The sequence below is a fragment of the Lepidochelys kempii genome, chromosome 11 (genome assembly GCF_965140265.1).
Source record: "Lepidochelys kempii isolate rLepKem1 chromosome 11, rLepKem1.hap2, whole genome shotgun sequence".
Lineage (NCBI taxonomy): Eukaryota > Metazoa > Chordata > Testudines > Cheloniidae > Lepidochelys > Lepidochelys kempii.
Genome location: NC_133266.1, coordinates 7,964,201 through 7,983,644, shown reverse-complemented (window position 1 = coordinate 7,983,644; position 19,444 = coordinate 7,964,201). Strand labels below are relative to the sequence as shown.

The window sequence follows — 19,444 nt, the reverse complement described above, 5'->3', positions numbered from 1 at the left end:
GATATCAAAATAAAAAGTTCAATAACAGTGGGGCATTTCAATTATCCCCATATTGACTGGGTACGTCATACAATTTCAGTTACCAATTATGTGACCTGGCTTCTATGCTAATGTCACATATTGAGATTACCATTCTGTTGTGTTATGCCTTTAAACACAAATCTATACTTTGTATCCTTGGTTACTTGACTAGAGAGAACACTTCCATGAGGATGCTTGATGTCACAATCAGACTTAAGTGAAAAAGGACTTAGTCCAGCCTTGCAAAATTTTATTAACTTAACATGGATAAACAAATCAACGGGCAAGCAAAATATGAGTTCACTTTTCATTATCTTGGGGTAAATAGATTTGGTGTCTGATAAACATAGGGCTGGTATATTTTCATGACAATTGTGTGGGGCTGATTTATTCCAGTCACAGTTCTAAGGCAGATACAGTTCACTCAGTTCTATAATGATATGTTCAATGAGATGTGTGATATGGGATAAAACCAAAATGGATTCTACACAGACAAACAGAACCAATGGAACCAGGGCTATTTATAAGAAAAATGGAAACAGCCTTGAAAAAGTTATGAAAGTTTGACAGCAGTTACTTCACTCAGTAGGTCTTATTTTATTAGAAATTACTGAAAGTAACCAAGTTACACTCACAGGCACTATCCAAGCGATCTCAGTAGCCAAGGAGAAAGAGAGAAGTACAGAGACAGCTGGTGTTGAGCTAAAAGCTTTAGGAAAAAAGCTAATATTAAGATAATACTGTCATGTGTTTTTCCATTCGGTTCATGTCTAGTCTTCACTTCCAGTAGGTCTCTACATACAACCTTGCTTCTTTGATGAAGCTATAAAGATTTTTTTTCTCTTCCTCTGAAGCGTAAGCTATGTGGCACAGAGTCAAGATGCCAGGCGTGGTGGGGCAAAGGTCTGGATCCAATAGGGCATGAGTTCTCAACTTGGGGTTCATTACTTTGCCATATTGCTATGTGTGACAGGGCATCCCAGCAGGGACAATGTTGAGTACCACTGAAATATGGCAATTCCTACGTAAAATTTGGAGTTCAAGGTAAGAGGACAGAATATCTAAAAATCCAATATATTTAAGGGAAATGATTATTACATTTTCCTCAACAAATGCTCTTACATTATCTTCTACCTAAAGTGAACATGGCTGTATCTATGGATGGAGAGAAACATACTAATAAACACTGCCCCTTTGACTATTCTCAAGTGCTGCAACAAGCCAATAAATTACATTTTTAATACTCGGTATAGCTTAACCACAAAAGAAGAAACAAAAAAGCAGTCATGATCATTTATCATTGATCAAGATTGTAGTTCTAAGTTCTAGTACAAATATTTACACTAAGCCCTGGTCTACACTGGGCGGGGGGGTGGGGTGTGTGTTTGTGGTCAACTTAAGATATGCAACCTAAGTCGGCATATTTTAGGTCGACTTACCTGGCCATGAGGACGGCAGCAAGTCGACTGCTGCCGCTCCCCCGTCGATGCCGCTTCCGCCTCTCACAAGGTGGAGTTCCGGAGTCGATGGGGAGCGCGTTTGGGGATCGATTTATCGCGTCTAGACGAGATGCGATAAATCAATCCCCGTTAGATCAATCACTACCAGCCGGTCCAGCAGGTAGTGAAGACCTGCCCTAAGAATCCAACATAGTCATAAAATTTCTCAGTGAGAACAGAAATTTTTTAATTCCCACAACACTGACCCTGGCTACACAGTCTTATTGAACACTACATAAGTTTCCAAATTCCTGCAGGAAAACTGTGGCAAAACTATGTTATGCACTACAAACTTTTAACAGTGTTGCCTAAAAAGTTTTCAGAAGGAAAATCATCATTCATAAAAGCATCCACATTCAGTATCCAGTGCATGGTATATGAAGTGACTCACTCATACCTGAGGTACAAATATTAAAATAGTTTTAGATCACTTTACCATCATGAAGCTGCTGGTATTAATTTGAAGAACATATTTTGAAATAATAAACACAAAAGCATTTGTTGAAAACAGTTTTCCTTACCACAGAAAGGTGTTCATTCGTACCCTGTTCTTATAAATTAATATTCCTCCTGACATCACTCCAATCATAATTTCATTGTTACTTTGATCCTTTAAAAGAGAACAAAACAATAGATTCAACACAAAACAATTAAAATATATACTGTAGAAACCCATATATATTTTATATATGATCATCCACATACCCTCTCACACGTACACAGCAAAATCGTATGTTAATTAACCTAATGGGGCAAGTTTTTAATGCAATGAACATTTAATGGTACAGTTCCTATTAATCTGAGCAGAAACTGAGGTAAAAAATGGAACCAAGGTAGAATCTTTTTACCTTGGTTCTATTTTTTCCCTTCACTATTAGAAAATACTCCCCTCACAAATGCAATTTATATCTTTCCTTTTCCACCTAAACCTCTGTTCTCACTGCTAAATCTCTGTTACATGCCCTTTTCACTTTCCTGTTCTACAGTAACCGTCTCCCTCACTCTAATACATATGCACTCTAGTACACACAACTGAAGTTATTTTCTTTGCATGTCACTCTGATCCTATGAACCACTACCTTAACTTCCTTCCCCAATCAGCATGGAGTTCCAACTTACCACTTGCAAGACTTTACACAGCATCATCCTTTTATATCATAGCATTTGTCTCTTCCTCCTCCCATAATTCCAATTTTTTTTATTGTAATAATGACAAACTAAAGCATGCTCAAGTGCTAAAGTGCTAAGTAATAATTAGTGGAAATAACATCTAAACAAAAATCCAAGTTTCTTAGCCGCTACGGCAGGCTCTAAAGGGAAAGTGCATATTCCTGCAGTTTGTCTCATAGGCACACTATCCTTTTTAGATTATGACACTTTTAATACTGATTTAGTAATTTAAACGGAGGTAATCGATACTCTGGAAGAATGCATCTTTTTTCAGTTTTACACAGATGCTCCTCCTGTTCTTGTCTTCCAATGGAATTATCTACTTAAATAGCCTTGAAATAGAAGGTAACTTATTGGAAGTAGTTGTAGTAGTGAAAATTACCTAAAAGAAATATATTACACAGTGTATCCAAACTCAGATGACTATGAATCACAGGCTCAGTAAACTGACTTGGTAGCAATCCAACAACAAACTCAACTAACAACTTATACTCCTATGTGAAAGCAAGTTGCAATTTCAGTACTTAAGGCATTGTCTACACTCCAATCGCTACAGTGGCATGGGTGTAGTGCTGCAGCTATGTGGATATAGCATAGATAGATACTACAGAGACTAAAAGGGTTTTTTCTGTTGTTATAGTAAATCCACCCAGTTGAAAAGGAGCAGCTAGGTCTAACACAGAATTCTTCCATCAACCTAGCTGCATCTACTGTGAGGGTTAGGTCAACCTAACTATGTCTCACGGCATACATCCCTGAGTGACGTAGCTAGGTCAACCTAAGTTTTAGGTTTGGAGTGGGAGAACCTATCACAAATAAACCTTTTTCTATTTCAAACCATACTTTTCTAAAAATGTTTCTGTACTCTAGTCATAGCAGGTCCTTCAATTTGACTCTATCAAATGCCTGCTATATCCCAACATGCGTATAAGCAAGGATTGGGTGCATCCATGTCATGTAAAAATTGTAAATACTTGAAATCCTATTTAGCAAGTTTCTTTATGGAGAATTAAGATCAGAAGTCAGAACACATGACTTGTTTTTAATAGAAGAATACATGCTGTTTGAAGATTATAGGTTTAAGTAAAATCTGTGTTGGTAGGGCTTCAAGAAACAGATGGGAAATTATTCCTATGCATGACCTACTTACAAATGATGCATTTTAATATATTGACAAGAACTTAGATAATGAATTCTTAGATACACACTTCGATATTAGCCATAATCTGCACTGTCCATTTAAAAAGTGTATTATTGCCCTGGTTGCAATGATGTAACCTTCACAATATTAAATTATACAAAGATTTATGGAACTTGCAACTTAAGTGAGATAGTAAATGTGAGAACTTCTCATTCAGTTTAATAGGATATTAACTGAAGCCAAAAGTTCCCTAAATGCCAAAGACATTCAACAAGCACATTTATCCAATACAGTTGCAAATAATTGGCACAGCCTGATGTTCACTTTACTTGGCCTCAGACTGAGCAAGGTACTTAATCATTTGCGTAACTTTAAGCATGAGTAGTATCAATGAAGTCAAATAAGGGCTACTCAAATTGCTGAAAGTTAGGCCCATGACTGAATAGCCTGCTGAATTAGGGCCTTGAACATTATATTCAAATTATACTAAACTGTTCCTGAAAATATCATGAATCTACTTTTATATTACAGTGTGAATCATTCAAACTTACTCTTGCATAGTGCAATTCAACTCCATAGAGTTCTAAGGTCCGTGCTGTATTGAGATAATTGAACTCAGCTTCTGCAGGAGACAAGCCTCTATAACGACAAAGGTGAGTTAAATACGAAGCAGCCCAAAAGTACATAAAATATCCAAAACCCTTAGTCAGCTCAAGCAGATTTTAATAATTCATTATTTTAACTCCATTTTTCTCTGATAAACCAACTCCCCCTTGACTCCACCATATACACTGATTGTCATGCAGTAATTTTGGTAGCTAGAGATTCAAGCACTTTCCTCACAGATACTTGTTAATTAGTTGATTGGTCTCCACATGTGTACACTCACAATTCTGCCAGTTCTGCCTCCACACAACAAAAATGTCATTAAAGGAAGACTGCAATACATACTCGGCACATATATACGTTGTATTTCAAATGGCACAGTGATAGGTGCCTTAAAGGGCCTGAAAACCTTTGAGTTGGCAGGGAAGCCTCTAAAAACTGCTCTTGCAATTAGTATTATATTTTGAATTGAAATAATATCTTCTCTGCAGGGTCCACCCTAGATTTTAATATTTGTACAATCACCAAGTTCAAATTGTTTGTTTTTCCTTACCCTCCCCGCCACAACCTTTTTAATTTGCAATATGTTTGATTGATTCCACATTGCTCAGTTTCAGTCACTAATTGGCAATTTTGTTAGTTGCTAAAATCACCAGTATCCCCTATCTGTAATAAATAAATGTGTTAGCGGAGTACAACCCCTATTAAATATTTCTTAACAGACTCATGGACTCTTTAACTGAAAGTTTATCAGCAGTATATTATTACACAAATTAGGGCATTTACTTTCAATGTTTTTTTTGTTTCATATCCTTTTGGCTCTGTAGCAGAAATTCATACAACTGCATATAACTGATAAAATCTGATGAATTGCAAAACTGCTTTATCTACTTCTGAGAGAGAGACAAGGTACTGAGGTAACATCTCTAGTTGGACCAACTTCTGTTGGTGGAAGGTAAATGTTTCAAGCTTTGCAGAGCTTTTTTTCTGGTCTGGGGAAGGTAACTAGAGTGTCTGAGCTAACTACAAGTTTGGACAAACTATTAAGCATAAGGGGTTAACACATGCTATAAGATACCACTTAAAATGAAGGGGTCAGTTAAGGGTTAGCAGGCAGTGAGATGTATTAAACATTGTTGTAATGAGCCATAAAACTAGTTTCTCTCTTGAGTACATGGATTTTAGTGTCTAGCAGAATTAAGAATTTAATTTGCCAAGCTTGCCTTTTGAATGTTTCCATTGAGGACGAGTACTGAGAGGACCAATATGGAGTGGTCATTTTGTGAAAAATGTTCACCCATGAGTGATAGGGTGTTTTTGTTTTTTTATCATTTTACTGTGAGAGTTCATTCAAGAGCATAGGGGTTGTCCGCTTTCACCAACATTATTGTTGTTGGGATATTTGACACACTGGATGAGATACATCACACACTGTGATGGGCATGTGCAAGACCCATGAATCTTGAAAGGTGTGTTGTGCGGGATAATGATCATCACAGCTGTGGAGATATGTCTGCAGCTTTTGCATCTGTTGTTCTGTTGGGGGGTGCTGTGGGGAGCTTGCTTCTGATAAGCTTAACTAGGTTTGAGGGTTCTTTGAAGACCAGAATAGGGGGTTCGGGAAAGATTTCTTTCAGGATGCAGATAAATATGAGTTGTAATTGTTTAATGATACCCTATACGGGTTCCAATGTGGGATCGTAAATGACAACTAGGGGTGTGTGGTCAGTGTGATATTTATTTCTGTATTGATCCTCCCGGAGTATTTGGGTGGCCCATTCCATGATGTGATCTACTTCTCTGGTGGAGAGTCCTTGTTTAGTGAAGGCGGTTTTAAGTGTGTTTAGCTGTGTATCCTAGACTTTGTCTTCAGAGCAAATTCTGTAGTATCTGAGTGCCTGGCCACAGATAACAGATTCCTTTGCATGTCTGGGATGGCTGCTGGATCTGTGGTGTGTGTAAGAGTGGTGATCTGTAGATTTCTTGTATATAGCTGTTTGGAGGGTTCCACTGTTGAAGTGGATTGCAGTATCCAGGAAGTTGATGTTGGTGTGGGAGTGTTCTAGAGAGAGTTTGATGGGTGGTGGTGGTTGCTGAAGTTGTGGGGGAAATTTATCAAGGAATTTAGTTCATCTGTCCAGAGGATTGATGTATCTCAGGCATATCACTGGTTTTGTGGTGCATTTTCCCTGAAATTCTTCCTTGACTTGGCCCATGAAAAGGCTGGCATACTGGGGAGCCACCTTATACCCATGGTTTGGACAAAGTGTTTGTTAAATGTGATGGCAGTGATGCCGTCATGGTGAGGGATGTCTGTGTGTAGGAAGGCGACATCTGTGGTGGCAAGGATGGCATTCTGAGGGAGGCTGTTAATGTTGTCGAGTTTTTGGAAGAAGTTGGCAGTGTCTTGGAGGAAGCTGACCTTTTGCGTGGCGAATAGTTTGAGGATGGTTTCTACGAGTCCTGATATTCCTTCTGTGAAAGTGCCATGGCCAGATATGATGGGTCTGTCTGGGTTCCCTTTTTTGTGCATTTTTGGAAGCATGTAGATGGTTACTGGGGTGGGAGACCAGGGGTTGATGAGGTTGTAGAGTTTTTCTTTGAGTTGTCTGGGGAAGGATTTGATGGTATCTTTAAATTCCTGTGTGAATTGTGGTGTGGGGCCTTCATTGAGTTTTTATGCTAGGTGGTGGCAGAGTTGGCCTCATTGACGTAGACATCATGATTAAGGACTATGATGGCACCTCCTTTGGCTATTGGTTTGTTCACGATTTGATGACTGGATTTCAGAGACTGTACAGCAATCCTCTGGATGGCAGAGAGATTGCGTGGATATAATATTTGTTGAGGAGTTCATTCAATTTTTCTCCAAAAGTAATCAATGTAATGATCAAGTGTGTGGTTTCGTCTGCTGCGTGCCTGTGTGCAGTCAATTGATTACTTTTTCTTATGACTATCAACAGAAGTGTGGTAGTTGTGAGTATCATCATCTTTGTTGTGAAAGGACTCCTTAAGAGTCATCAAAAGAATTCTTCTCATTTTCCACATGTTAGTACGCTATAAGGTTCTGTGGTGGACAAGAAATTCAGTCCCTTGGAGAGTATAGTTACTACTGTATAGATTAGAAGTAGTCTTGATAAGTTGATGATGTTGGGGTGTTATTTAGTGTCCATGTGATGGGTTATGGTATCTTGGTTTTTCCCAGGGGTGCTGTTGTCGGTTCTGAAGTTGTTATAGTTGGTTCCACTTTTTGTGTTGTTGGCTGTCATCAGATTTTTGTTTGTTTGTTGTTTGGGGTTTCCTGATTTTTTTCTTCCAGTGTGTGGGAGCATGTGATGATTTCTTGTTTGAAGTGGTCCTTTCTGGAATATGTAAAGTTCAGGAGATGGTTCCTCAGTTTTTCTGACGTTTTTCTGGTGACTCCTCTGGGAATTATATTTTGTTTGTTGAATCTGATCAGGAAGTGGATGTCTGGCTTCCTCCTTTATGTTGTGAAGGTTCCATTTTAAATGGCAAAATTTGATATCTTCCATAGTTATTTGCAGTGTTACTGTAGCCATCTCGGTCCCAGAATATGAGCGAGACAAGATAGTTGAAATAATATCTGTTATTGGACCAACTTCAGTTGGTGGAGGTATGAGCTTTTGAAGTTCAGAGCTCCTCTTTAATATACTTCTAACCACATACACTCTTCTACAGTAATTCCCTGCTGCTGGTAAAGGCAATGTACACAGAAACCTTACGCAGGCAGATCATTATGAATGACTGAAGACTTTTCTTAAAGAAACCAAAATTTCCTATAAAAATTCACACACTACTATAGAAATAAAGTCTCATATATAGCCTTTCTTCAAAGTAATTTAAAGATTAGTATACTCATTCTGAATCTTCCCTCTCCTCCAAACTGTGGAATACTTCATATAAAGACATGCAAAAATACTGCATTGTAAAAATTCACCTGTTAAGTTTATTCAGGCAATATTTCTATAAAGGCACAGCATCTGTAGACAGTGATATGACAAAATAAGAATAATTTTTTCTGTAAATTCTTACATATGCTGATGATGTAATTTTGCTATTTCTTTTTCAAAGTCTTGAGGCTGGCTAGGGATGAAAGAGTAGTCTGAGAGGTAGCCTGGCAAGTTTTCTGAATGGTTGTAGTCTCCCAATTCGGCTAAGAGATTGAAGGGAAAGGTTATTACTTGTTTAGTGCAAACAATATATTCAGCATTGTACAACACCCAAAGTTTAATACAGTCCTGGCCTCAAACACCTTATGGTCTAGAACAGACAAAGACAACAGAAGTTTGAGTTCACCTTGTTTCTTTAACATGAGTTATAAGCTCAGTCGGTATCACAGAAGAAGTTTTAAAAAAGGACTTGAACAACAAAAAGGTGCTGGCTTGGCAAAATGGTTTATGAAATGTTCATGTTATAATTTACTTAACTTACTTTCCACCTATATAATGATTAACCCTAAATAAACAGAATTTTGTTGCTCCAGGGTATTTCTGTAATCAAACACTGTTTATGTGTGTCCATGTTTTCATTTCATTATGAGGACTCACATTTTCAATCTTTCTAAAACCTGTTATAATTTTATCCTCTAGAAGATTTGAAAAATTAACCTAATGCATTCTTGCCAAGGTATTTCCAAAACCAAAAAAATGGCTTATTTTTGTATCAGCTCATTTCTCAGTTTATTCAAACAACTGAAAATTAGAATTATAGAAATCTATCATAATTTTTCAAACCATGTTTTATAATTTTGCCACATTAATTAAGATCACAGCTCCTGCACTGTTAAATCTAAAATGTATGACCCATTTCAACAAACAAAATGGGTAGGATTGCTAAAAAGTTAGGCTTTGAGTGCATGACTATAATTGGACAGTACTGAAAACCAGTTTAAAAATCAACTTCAGATCTTGTAACTGATTTATTGTTTTGGTGAAGCAGCACATTTAGTTAAAGACTGTCCCAGTTCTATTTCCTTATAGCTAGGGCCCTACCAATTTCACAGCCGTGAAAAAAGAAAAATGCGTCACAGACCGTGACATAAACCCTTCCCCCCGAAATCTGATGTCCCCTTGTTCCTAGGAGTACCCCAGATGACCCCACTTTAAGTATGCTGCCCTTTTAAGTAGGCCATCAAGTTCAGACACAGCAACAGCTGTCAGCAAGCTCCCTCATCCCCCCTGTCCTGAGCCCTATTGTGTCCCTCCACCCCCAACTCTGTGGAAATGGTGTACTGGGTGGGAGGGCAGGGGGAAGGTGACACCCTGACATGAGCACCCGTCTCCCTTCCCCCACCCCCGCACTACACAGCAAGCAGGAAGCTCCCCGGAGAAGCTCCAAGGCAGAGGGCAGGAGCAGCACACAGGAGCGGGAGAAGGGACACCTGAATGGCTCAGCACTTGATAGCCTGCTGGGCGTCCGCCCAACCACGCAGCTTATAGGGAATTTAGCCCTTACAATACAGTCAGATTACAATATAATTTCTGAAGCTCAGTAAACAATGTTTTTACACCCGTGAATATACATACACATTTTCTATTTTAAAAAAAATTCTTTTCACTTGACTTATTTCATTGTCATGATTTATATGGTAAGATCTTTTCTAAGGTATGTATTTTAATAATTTTGCAGCATTCTTGTACTATATATTTTATTTCAACCAGAAGCCCAGACTTTTTTTTAAGAGCAACTCATATGAGAAGGCATTTAAATACAAAGCTAACTTGGCTGGAAACATAATTGGATCAAATATTCCTGCAAGTTTCATTTCTAATCTAAGCTATATACTTTATATATAGTATATGTCATAAAATAGACTTAGCTATGTACTTTTCACAAACACTTTAATGGAACGTTTTTATGGCAAGGAGTATAGTAAAAAATATCACATAAGTATCTAAAATAGCAGAAACGCACAAGGGTCAGAATTAAGGTAATTTTAACATCTTGATTTTTGTCATTTCCTGATTTTAAAATGTGTAACTACGCATCATGTTAGTTTTCCATGTAATTGCCCAGATTTTTATAAAAGGAAGAGAAAAAAAGGACAAAAAACTTCACTATCCAAGACTTTACAGCTCTGCTATCTTTTTTAAAATTGGCAACCGTGTTTATAAAAGTTATGTAAACTGGAACTATCCAGCTAGACACTACCAGAACTCCCTGTTCCACACACTTTTGGATGTTAAATGTAAAAAATATCTAAATCTACAAACAGCTTCAGTCTCATTACTGAGGAAGTAACATATTACATTTTAGAGCATACAGAGATTTACAAAAAGCATTACTTTATCTTTAAACAGTAGTATAAAGAGGAAATGGAAAGTTGGGAGCTTACTAGTAATACAATTTCATGACCACTTCAAATGAAAATACCATGAAATCCATGAAAAAAAGGTGTACCTTTCCTCACTGATGGAAAAAATACCACTATTTTTGCACAGATTTAGGTATAGCTCATCACACATCCATTTGTGTATGCTGATTACTATTCATTAACTTATGGTAACTTAGCTGATCACTGAAAAGCCAGAAAAATAGACGGCATAATTGAAATAACCTATGTACTCATACCTAGTTAGTAATTATACTTACACTGAACAGCGTAGGAAGCCAAAAGAGCAGCAGTATTATAAGGACAGGGCAATCTATAATTAAAAAAAAACAAAACTGTACACCTGATGTAAATTATGAACATTTTGAAAATCTTCTGATTTAATTAATTTATTTACCACACACAGATATGAACAGTAAAGCATAAGTTTTTCAGAGACATTTTTATTATAAGTATTTCCTTTTGTCAGTACTCTAAAAGAAACTCTATTTTATCAGTTCTTCAGCAAACATTATATAGCTCATAACCTTTATGTAAAATTATTAATTGCTAAAAATTAAATAATGTATCAATCTCAGCAAATTGGTCATAATATTGTATATATTGGTCAGCATAATAGAAGAGGCTTACCTTCCAGTAAGAATGTCTTGTTTAATTTGCAGAAAATACTGGTACCTTAAAAAACAAAAATACTACAATGGGTTGATGAAATTTGATTGTATTTTTAGACAGAAATGTCTTCCTAAATTTAATAGAAAGCTGAAATATTTGATATCACTTTTGAGTCTATTGTGTTAGAATCATTTCACCAGATATCATTATTTCTTAAGCTCTGAGAGGTAGCTATTAATATGAGATCGCAATTAAAGTCATGTACATATCCATAAATTTAAAATTATCTACTTCTGCAGAACATCCAAATTTACGATACAGTTCATGAAGACATCACAATTAATATTCAAATTTCACCGAAAGATAGAACCAATGGAGAAAATAGGAAATGGCTACCTTGTGAAAAACAAAATAGAGAAAACAAAACCATCATACTTTGGTGCCGTAAATGAAGCCACACAAAGCTGTGTTCAGATAAAGTTGCCTGCTGTTCAGAAGTACTAAAGCATTTATAAGATTGGACGATTTAGGCATTTACTTTTAGGCACCCAATTCTGAAGACTTTTTCCTGACTCAGCCCATATTACACATATATAAACCCTGTTTTATTTTTGTTCCAGGTATACAGAAGCAGAAATTAATTTAGCACCTGAGGATATCTGACACCAATTTATTGTTTCAATTTAATATCAGGGTTGAGTGGTTTGTCTTCCTCCCTCAATCTAGAAAAACTGAGTGCAAAATCTTATTCCATTATGTTAAAGGCTTTCTGAAATTGTTCCTACCTTCCATAATTTTTTATTCTATAAACTGGATATTTCAGTATTTTCTTCTTTTATTTTAAATGACTTTTAAATGAGAACAGACTGTTTAAAATAGCTGATCTGCTCCTCCCACTGTTTACTCTTAAGGTGGGAAATAAGCAGCAAAATAAACAGATGAAAAATTCAAGACAAGGGGACTGTTTTCAATCAAGTACATTTAGTGACAGAAAACAGATGACAGCAAGTTACTCACTTATTGCAGCTATTTTATGACCCAAAAAAAGGCAACCTTTATTATATTTAAGTGTATTTCTTTGAGTCCGTATTATATACTACGAGTATAAGCTACAGTTCACATTTTCAAATGCAACTACTGATTTTTGGGTACCTCCATTTTTGGGTGCACAAACTGGGATAACTTAAAGGGCCCTGGTTTCCAGAAAGTGCTGAAAAACTCAGCTACTGAAAACCAGGGCCCTCTAAGTTGTCTGAAGTTGGGCACTCAAAAATGAAGAGACCCAAAATGAAGTCATATTTGAAAATGTAGGCCTCTTTGAAAAAGGAAAGAGACTTTGTGCAGGATGAGATAAATTTGAACATGTCCCCATAATATATTCACCCAAAGGTTATATATACTAAGTTTCCTCCAACCCTTCATTAAGGTTTAGAGGATTTTAAGGAAGTGAACATTAATATCTTTTAATATTAATATTCTTAATATTCTAATATTAATAAATTAGAAAGGTGACAAAGCGCACAATACAAATGAGAACGACGCCCATAATAAGGGGTATAGTGGCAACAGGTGAATCTCGCACTTCTTGCAAATTCCCTTATGATTTCTAATGAGACTGCATTCTTCTGTTTTATCATAAGCCATTATTTCTATTGGAAACAATAATTCACATTGAGTCACAATATTGGCATTTGTATTTTTTGTTTTGATGCCTCTAACAACAAATGCCCCACTATGACATTATTGACAGGAACTGTGACCGTATAGATCATTGTTGCAACCAGGTCCTATAGTTGCACCAAATCTTGTACAAAGGAGGTCAAGTAAGGTGTCTATCAAAAGGTACTTGCATCTCAGTGTGTTTCATAGAATCATAAAATATCAAGGTTGGAAGGGACCTCAGGAGGGCATCTAGTCCAACCCCCTGCTCAAAGCAGGACCGATCCCCAATTAAATCATCCCAGCCGGGGCTTTATCAAGCCTGACCTTAAAAACTTCTGAGGAAGGAGATTCCACCACCTCCCTAGGTAACGCATTCCAGTGTTTCACCACCCTCCTAGTGAAAAAATTTTTCCTAATATCCAACCTAAATCTCCCCCACTGCAACTTGAAACCATTACTCCTTGTTCTGTCATCTGCTATCACTGAGAACAGTCTAGAGCTATCCTCTTTGGAACCCCCTTTCAGGTAGTTGAAAGCAGCTATCAAATCCCCCCTCATTCTTCTCTTCTGAAGACTACACATCCCCAGTTCCCTCAGCCTCTCCTCATAAGTCATGTGTTCCAGTCCCCTAATCATTTTTGTTGCCCTCCGCTGGACTCTTTCTCAGAGCTCTGATTCTAAGTAGCACCAGTGATGTATTTGATCATCTTAGAATCATAGAATATCAGGGCTGGAAGGGACCTCAAGAGGTCATCTAGTCCAATCCCCCACTCAAAGCAGGACCAATCCCCAATTTTTGCCCTAGATCCCTAAATGGCCCCCCTCAAGGATTGAACTCACAACCCTGGGTTTAGCAGGCCAATGCTCAAACCACTGAGCTATCCTGCCCCGCCATATTTTTTTTTAGAATCTTATTGAGAAGGGACTCTTCAGATTAAGTGTCCAATCAAGAAACACTTAACTGACAATAAGAAAAGGAGTACTTGTGGCACCTTAGAGACTAACCAATTTATTTGAGCATGAGCTTTCGTGAGCTACAGCTCAAGTGAGCTGTAGCTCACGAAAGCTCATGCTCAAATAAATTGGTTAGTCTCTAAGGTGCCACAAGTACTCCTTTTCTTTTTGCGAATACAGACTAACACGGCTGTTACTCTGTTAACTGACAATGGAACTTGGAGACTCCAATCCACATGAGGAGTTTTCCTGGGAACGTTCAAGGTAGCATGTGAGCAATGGCTGCTCTGCCTGTAAAGAACTGAGTCATGCATGGACATGTGACTTGCCCATGTGACTCCAAACTCCACCTTGCTGCTGTGATTTTCCACAGTAAGAACAAAGGGGTCCTTCCAAATGGCAGAGGATATAAAAGGCCCTGAAAACTCCTCCATTTTGTCTTCAGTCCTGCTTCTTATCCCTGGAGGAACTTTGCTACAAACTGAAACTCTGAACAAAGGACTAAATGACCCATCCAAGCTGTGGATGTACTCCAGAGACTTGATTTGAACCTGCAGTTTATTCCATCACTGCTACAAGCCTGAACCAAGAACTTTGCCATTACTATATGTAATTGATTCCATTTAACCAATTTTAGCTCATCTATTTCTTTCTTTTTATGAATAAACCTTTAGATTCTAATGGATTGGCAACAGCGTGATTTGTGGATAAGATCGGACTTGTATATTGACCTGAGTCTGGGGCTTGGTCCTTTGGGATCAGGAGAACCTTTTTTCTTTTACTGGGGTATTGGTTTTCATAACCGTTAATCCCCATAAGGAGTGGTGCCGGTGGTGATACAAGGGAACTGCTTATATAAAACTTCTGGTTAGCCAGTGTGGTAAAACCGAAGTCCTCTCTGTTTGGCTGGTTTGGTTTGCCTTAATAATAAAGGACACCCAGCCTTGGGCTGTGACTGCCCTGCTCTAAGCAATTTGTCCTGAATTGATACTCTCAGTTGTGTCCCACCAGAGGCCGCTTCATCACACCCACACAAGCACAAAACTTAAATATCACTCTTGCTTTCTTGTACATAACACTGCTTTGGGACATCCCAGGCCCCGGTAATGATCCCATCATGTATTTTTCTTCTTCCACTTCTGCTTTGACAGTTGCAACACAAGCATTCATACAACTCAGGCCTTGGGACAGTAAATTAATAGTAAATAATTGTTTATGTAGCTGTTTATATTATCAAAAGTACTGTATGTACTAAAATATTTAACAGATTGAATTCTGTCATGACAGTAAATATTAAACATTTAGAATTAATTTATTGCATTAAAAATTAAGAGGATTTTTACCTATTCTTTCATTTTATTACAAATTGGTATGTGAACAACAACTGCCTCAAAATAGTTATGTAAGGGTTCCTGATATGGACTTTTAAAATAGATTAACAATAGTGAAGAACCCCACAAGCATTTTTACATATGTGATGCACAGACCGAGGAACCAACCCATCCATAAGTGAAATGCAGTTACCTGTGGGGTGCAATGTGGCAGCTATTTAGGGGAAGAAACACCACATTTTGTACCCAGGAGTAGAAAGAGAGTGCATGTAAAGTGACCAGAATGGAATTCTGCAAACTGGCACTTATCAAGGACATTGGGCCTAACACACCCCTAATGCCCACAAAAAGTACTATAGGCTCTTCAGCTGATCACACTTAATAGTAAGTACAGTTTTACATGTCATCCTGAAGGTATTAAAACTGACAGAAGACTACAGACTGAAGGCCATACCACCTGTAATTCTTTAGCCAATCTTAACATGATAGATAAAAAATTGTTTTAATATAAAGCCTTATCTCCATCTTAAAACACCAAGGTGTAGAGAAAAGAGTGGACTATATGGAAAACAAGCTTATTTTTTAATTTAATTTTATTTTATTAATAAGTCTATCTTGCTTTTTAACAAGTAAATTTAACTTCCTGTTTCCTATGTTTTGTGCTTCAATTTATATAAATGTTAAAATGATGCAAAACAAAATTTTGGGGGAATATTTCACAGGTGTGAATTTAAGGCCTTGTCTACACTACCGCGGTAAGTCGAACTAAATTACGTTACTCCAGCTACGTGAATATGTAGCCGGAGTCGACATAGCTTAGGTTCACTTACTGTGGCGATGTTCTATTGTACTTACAGGACATCATGAGGAAGCTTTCTTAAACAGAGTTCATTCTGTGTTCAATGTGTTGTAAGTACAGTGAAGTTAATTAGTTGTTAGCTAACTAGGTATCACTTATGGCACGTAAATCTCTTCTACGTTGTTGAACAAAATGGGAAATCAGTAGAAATTAAAGCAACTTTAGCAATATAAGTCTAAAATAGCTTGCACAATGCATTCACTTCTTAAATAGTGAGAACAACAAAGATGGAGTTATGTTAAATTAAAAACCTTTCAGCTAGCAATTTTAATAAATGTTAAAAATAGATTGTTTGGTAGCAAGAGTTTATTTAAATGGACAGGGGATCAACGGGTAGCCAAAAATATGTCCCTTTGTTGCTCATGTCTGTTGGTCCCATGAATATTAACAGCAATTTTAGGACATTTTCATCTGCCTTATGTGCCAAGTTACACACAGCCAGAAAGATTGGAAAGATAGCATCTACAGAATTATTGATTAGCAACAGTCAATGCTGGTAAGAAAATGGCTATCAATTTCTGCAAATATGTCATAAAATATCTCATCATATATTTCATCTAAGTTTTGAAAATTTAAAAAATTGCCTGTTCTAACAACAGAGATAGGAAAATTTAGGCTCTTTGGGAACCTAAATAAAAAATGGCCTTCCTGGTTTTTTAGAGGGACCAAGCATCTACAAATCCCAATGAAGTCACCTTCTGTCGTAGATGCTCAGCAATTTGAAAAAAATCAGACTGCTTATACTTAGGTGCCTAAAAATGGAGAAGGCATCTACATTTACACACCTTGGTTTGAAAATTTTGCGCACACCTCTTGAGAACACAGGACATTCACCACTTTTTAATCTGGTACCAATTGAGCATTCACTTTAAACAATTTAGGCCCAGATTAGTAGAACTATTCAGGCATTGCTGTACTCAACACTGCAAAACCTGACTGATTTAATAGCTTAATCCTCATTTTCAAAAAGTTTTTTACAGTTGCCTAAATCCCTTTTGAAAATGAGATTTAAGCTCCTAAATCAGTTAGGTACTGCAACACTGCTTGCAAAAATGCCTACATACCTGTAAAAATCTGAGTGTTAGGCACATTATTACACAATAGGCACACGGAAATTACTATATTTGCACTAGCTAAGTTTGCCGCTATATCACAAGTTTCTATATTATACTAATAAAAGTGAAGTTGAAGACTGATTGATATACATGAGTGAAAAAAATTACCAAGGAACTAATACTCAAAATGAATGATGAGTTAGCATAATTTCAGAGAAATTATGATGTTTCAAACAGGAGACAAATATGGGTTAAAATTAAATTTGTACCCATGGATGAATAGGAGAAAGAAAGTTTCCTTTTTTCTTCTCTTCTCTTCCTTACTTTTCTTTTCCTATTTCTACTTGAACAATGTTTTCTGTGAGATTATTTCATATGTACACTATATTTCTAAACTATGTATTCAAAGGCTTCATTTTAAAGGTTTTTGTGCAGTTTTTGTGCTTACAGCATGTGAATTTTAATTATCAGCTATGGAAAATCCTAAACACATTACAAAAAAACATGAATAAAGCAGGTTTTTAAGAGAGACAATTCCAATAAGTAACACTTTCAGAAAACTAATTATGCTTTTTGTTAATACTTAGTTCAACTTCTAAATTTCCTAGAAGAATTTTGCAATGGTAAACTACCTAAACCTACCTTGTATATTCTTCCTGGAGCTTGTTAGGGTCACTTACAAAAAATTTGACTCTAAAGTTCAAACTGTAAGGAGATCCTCCTAGAATTAACAAAAGCATTTCTAATTAATCAGGTTACTTTAAAATCCTTATTCAATAAAAATTATATTTGAAACAGACCAAATAAATATATTTGCTCACTTTTTAATTGTTTCCTGATTGGTTTGTTTGGATCCAGCCACCTCTGAAGAAAAAAAGAGAAACTATAAAATTTTCTTTTCTTTTTTTTTTTTTTTTTAAAAGAAAACAACACTTATTTCATAACTTAGTCTGACATGATCATGTTAAACATTTATTTTCTTCTTACTTAATATCTGAGCTTCTTTTGCAGAACTGGCCTTTTGGCATGCAAAGCCCAGTGAGTAATTTTCTGAAAGATCACAGGTTATCACAAACATACCCAATTACTCCCTCTGGCATCTGTTTCTATGTACCTTATGGAGCTAAGGCTACTCCCAGCTACCTTCACAGGTGGTTGTCTGCAGCTGGGCTAGCTACTTAGCTGAGCACCTGGTTATAAGGGTTAGAATGTAACAGTGTGAGAACACTACTGGACTGACAACAAGAGACCACAACATTCTAATTCTGACACTGAATTACTCAACCTTTCTGGATTTTTTCCACCATCTGGAAGATACCTATTTCGCAGGGGTGCTGTGACAATTAGTTAACATTTGTAAAACACTACATGTAAAATTATCTAAAATACATAAAAAACCCTTCCAATGGCTGTGAACTAATAGTTTCAGAACCCAAGTTTAATGGGAAGATTGCATAATGAAATACTTTGAGACACTGGCAACTGAAAAACAGCTAGGCTCCATTTCTCTTGCTGCAAGGAACTAGGGTACTCTAAAAAACTTTACTTCATTCAAAAGTAAGCTGTGCAACAGTACCCTACTAAGATCTAAATGAGAAAACAAGTACTTGCCCTACTATAAATTAATATCGGTTTTTCAAGGTGTGTGTCCATATGTATTTCATTTCTGGAGTGCATGCATACCATGCACATGAGATCAGATTCTTTTTATCAGCAAAATCCATTGAGGTTGCATCTGCACCCTACGTGCAGGGAGCAAAACAGCAGAGTGGGCCCAACTGTCCCTCAGTTTCTTTCTCAAGACAGAATCTAGGTGTTACAGGACTACATGGTAGCAGGGAGGAACGGCAGATCATAGAATATACATGGACAACACAACTCAAATAATCCCATTTACTGGAGGCTAAATTACCTGTTCTTTCTTCCAAGTGATTGTTCAAATGTATTCCACTTCTGGTGACTCACAAGCAGTGACCTTGTAGAAAGGAGGATTGGTGCTTGCAGTCTAGTTCAATAACGATTGGAGTACTGCTCTGCCAAAGTGCGTGTCTGATACTGATGCCTCTACCAGTGAATTATACTGTATAAAATGTGAACTGATCCCCTCATAGCTTCTCAGAGAATCAACAGGTTGTCTCTGCTGATGGAGTGGGATCCAAACTGCATGAGTAAATCTAATCTA

General features: G+C 37.0%; 1 protein-coding gene across 7 annotated transcripts in view; it reads right to left on the bottom strand.

Moving 5' to 3' along the window:
* The window catches only part of PTPN4 (protein tyrosine phosphatase non-receptor type 4), a 236,115-nt gene that overhangs the window by 129,897 nt on the left and 86,774 nt on the right, over positions 1–19,444 (bottom strand). For 5 of the 7 annotated variants that reach the window (XM_073305038.1, XM_073305037.1, XM_073305040.1 and 2 more), the window contains exons 4-10: positions 18,084–18,126; positions 17,905–18,004; positions 11,420–11,464; positions 11,050–11,102; positions 8,491–8,611; positions 4,383–4,470; positions 2,042–2,130 (exon numbers count right to left, since the gene is read on the bottom strand). In XM_073305038.1, coding sequence (XP_073161139.1) covers positions 2,042–2,130; positions 4,383–4,470; positions 8,491–8,611; positions 11,050–11,102; positions 11,420–11,464; positions 17,905–18,004; positions 18,084–18,126 — 539 coding nt within the window. The remainder of the gene's footprint in view (positions 1–2,041; positions 2,131–4,382; positions 4,471–8,490; positions 8,612–11,049; positions 11,103–11,419; positions 11,465–17,904; positions 18,005–18,083; positions 18,127–19,444) is intronic. The other 2 variants (XM_073305039.1, XM_073305043.1) reach the window with 2 other exon arrangements.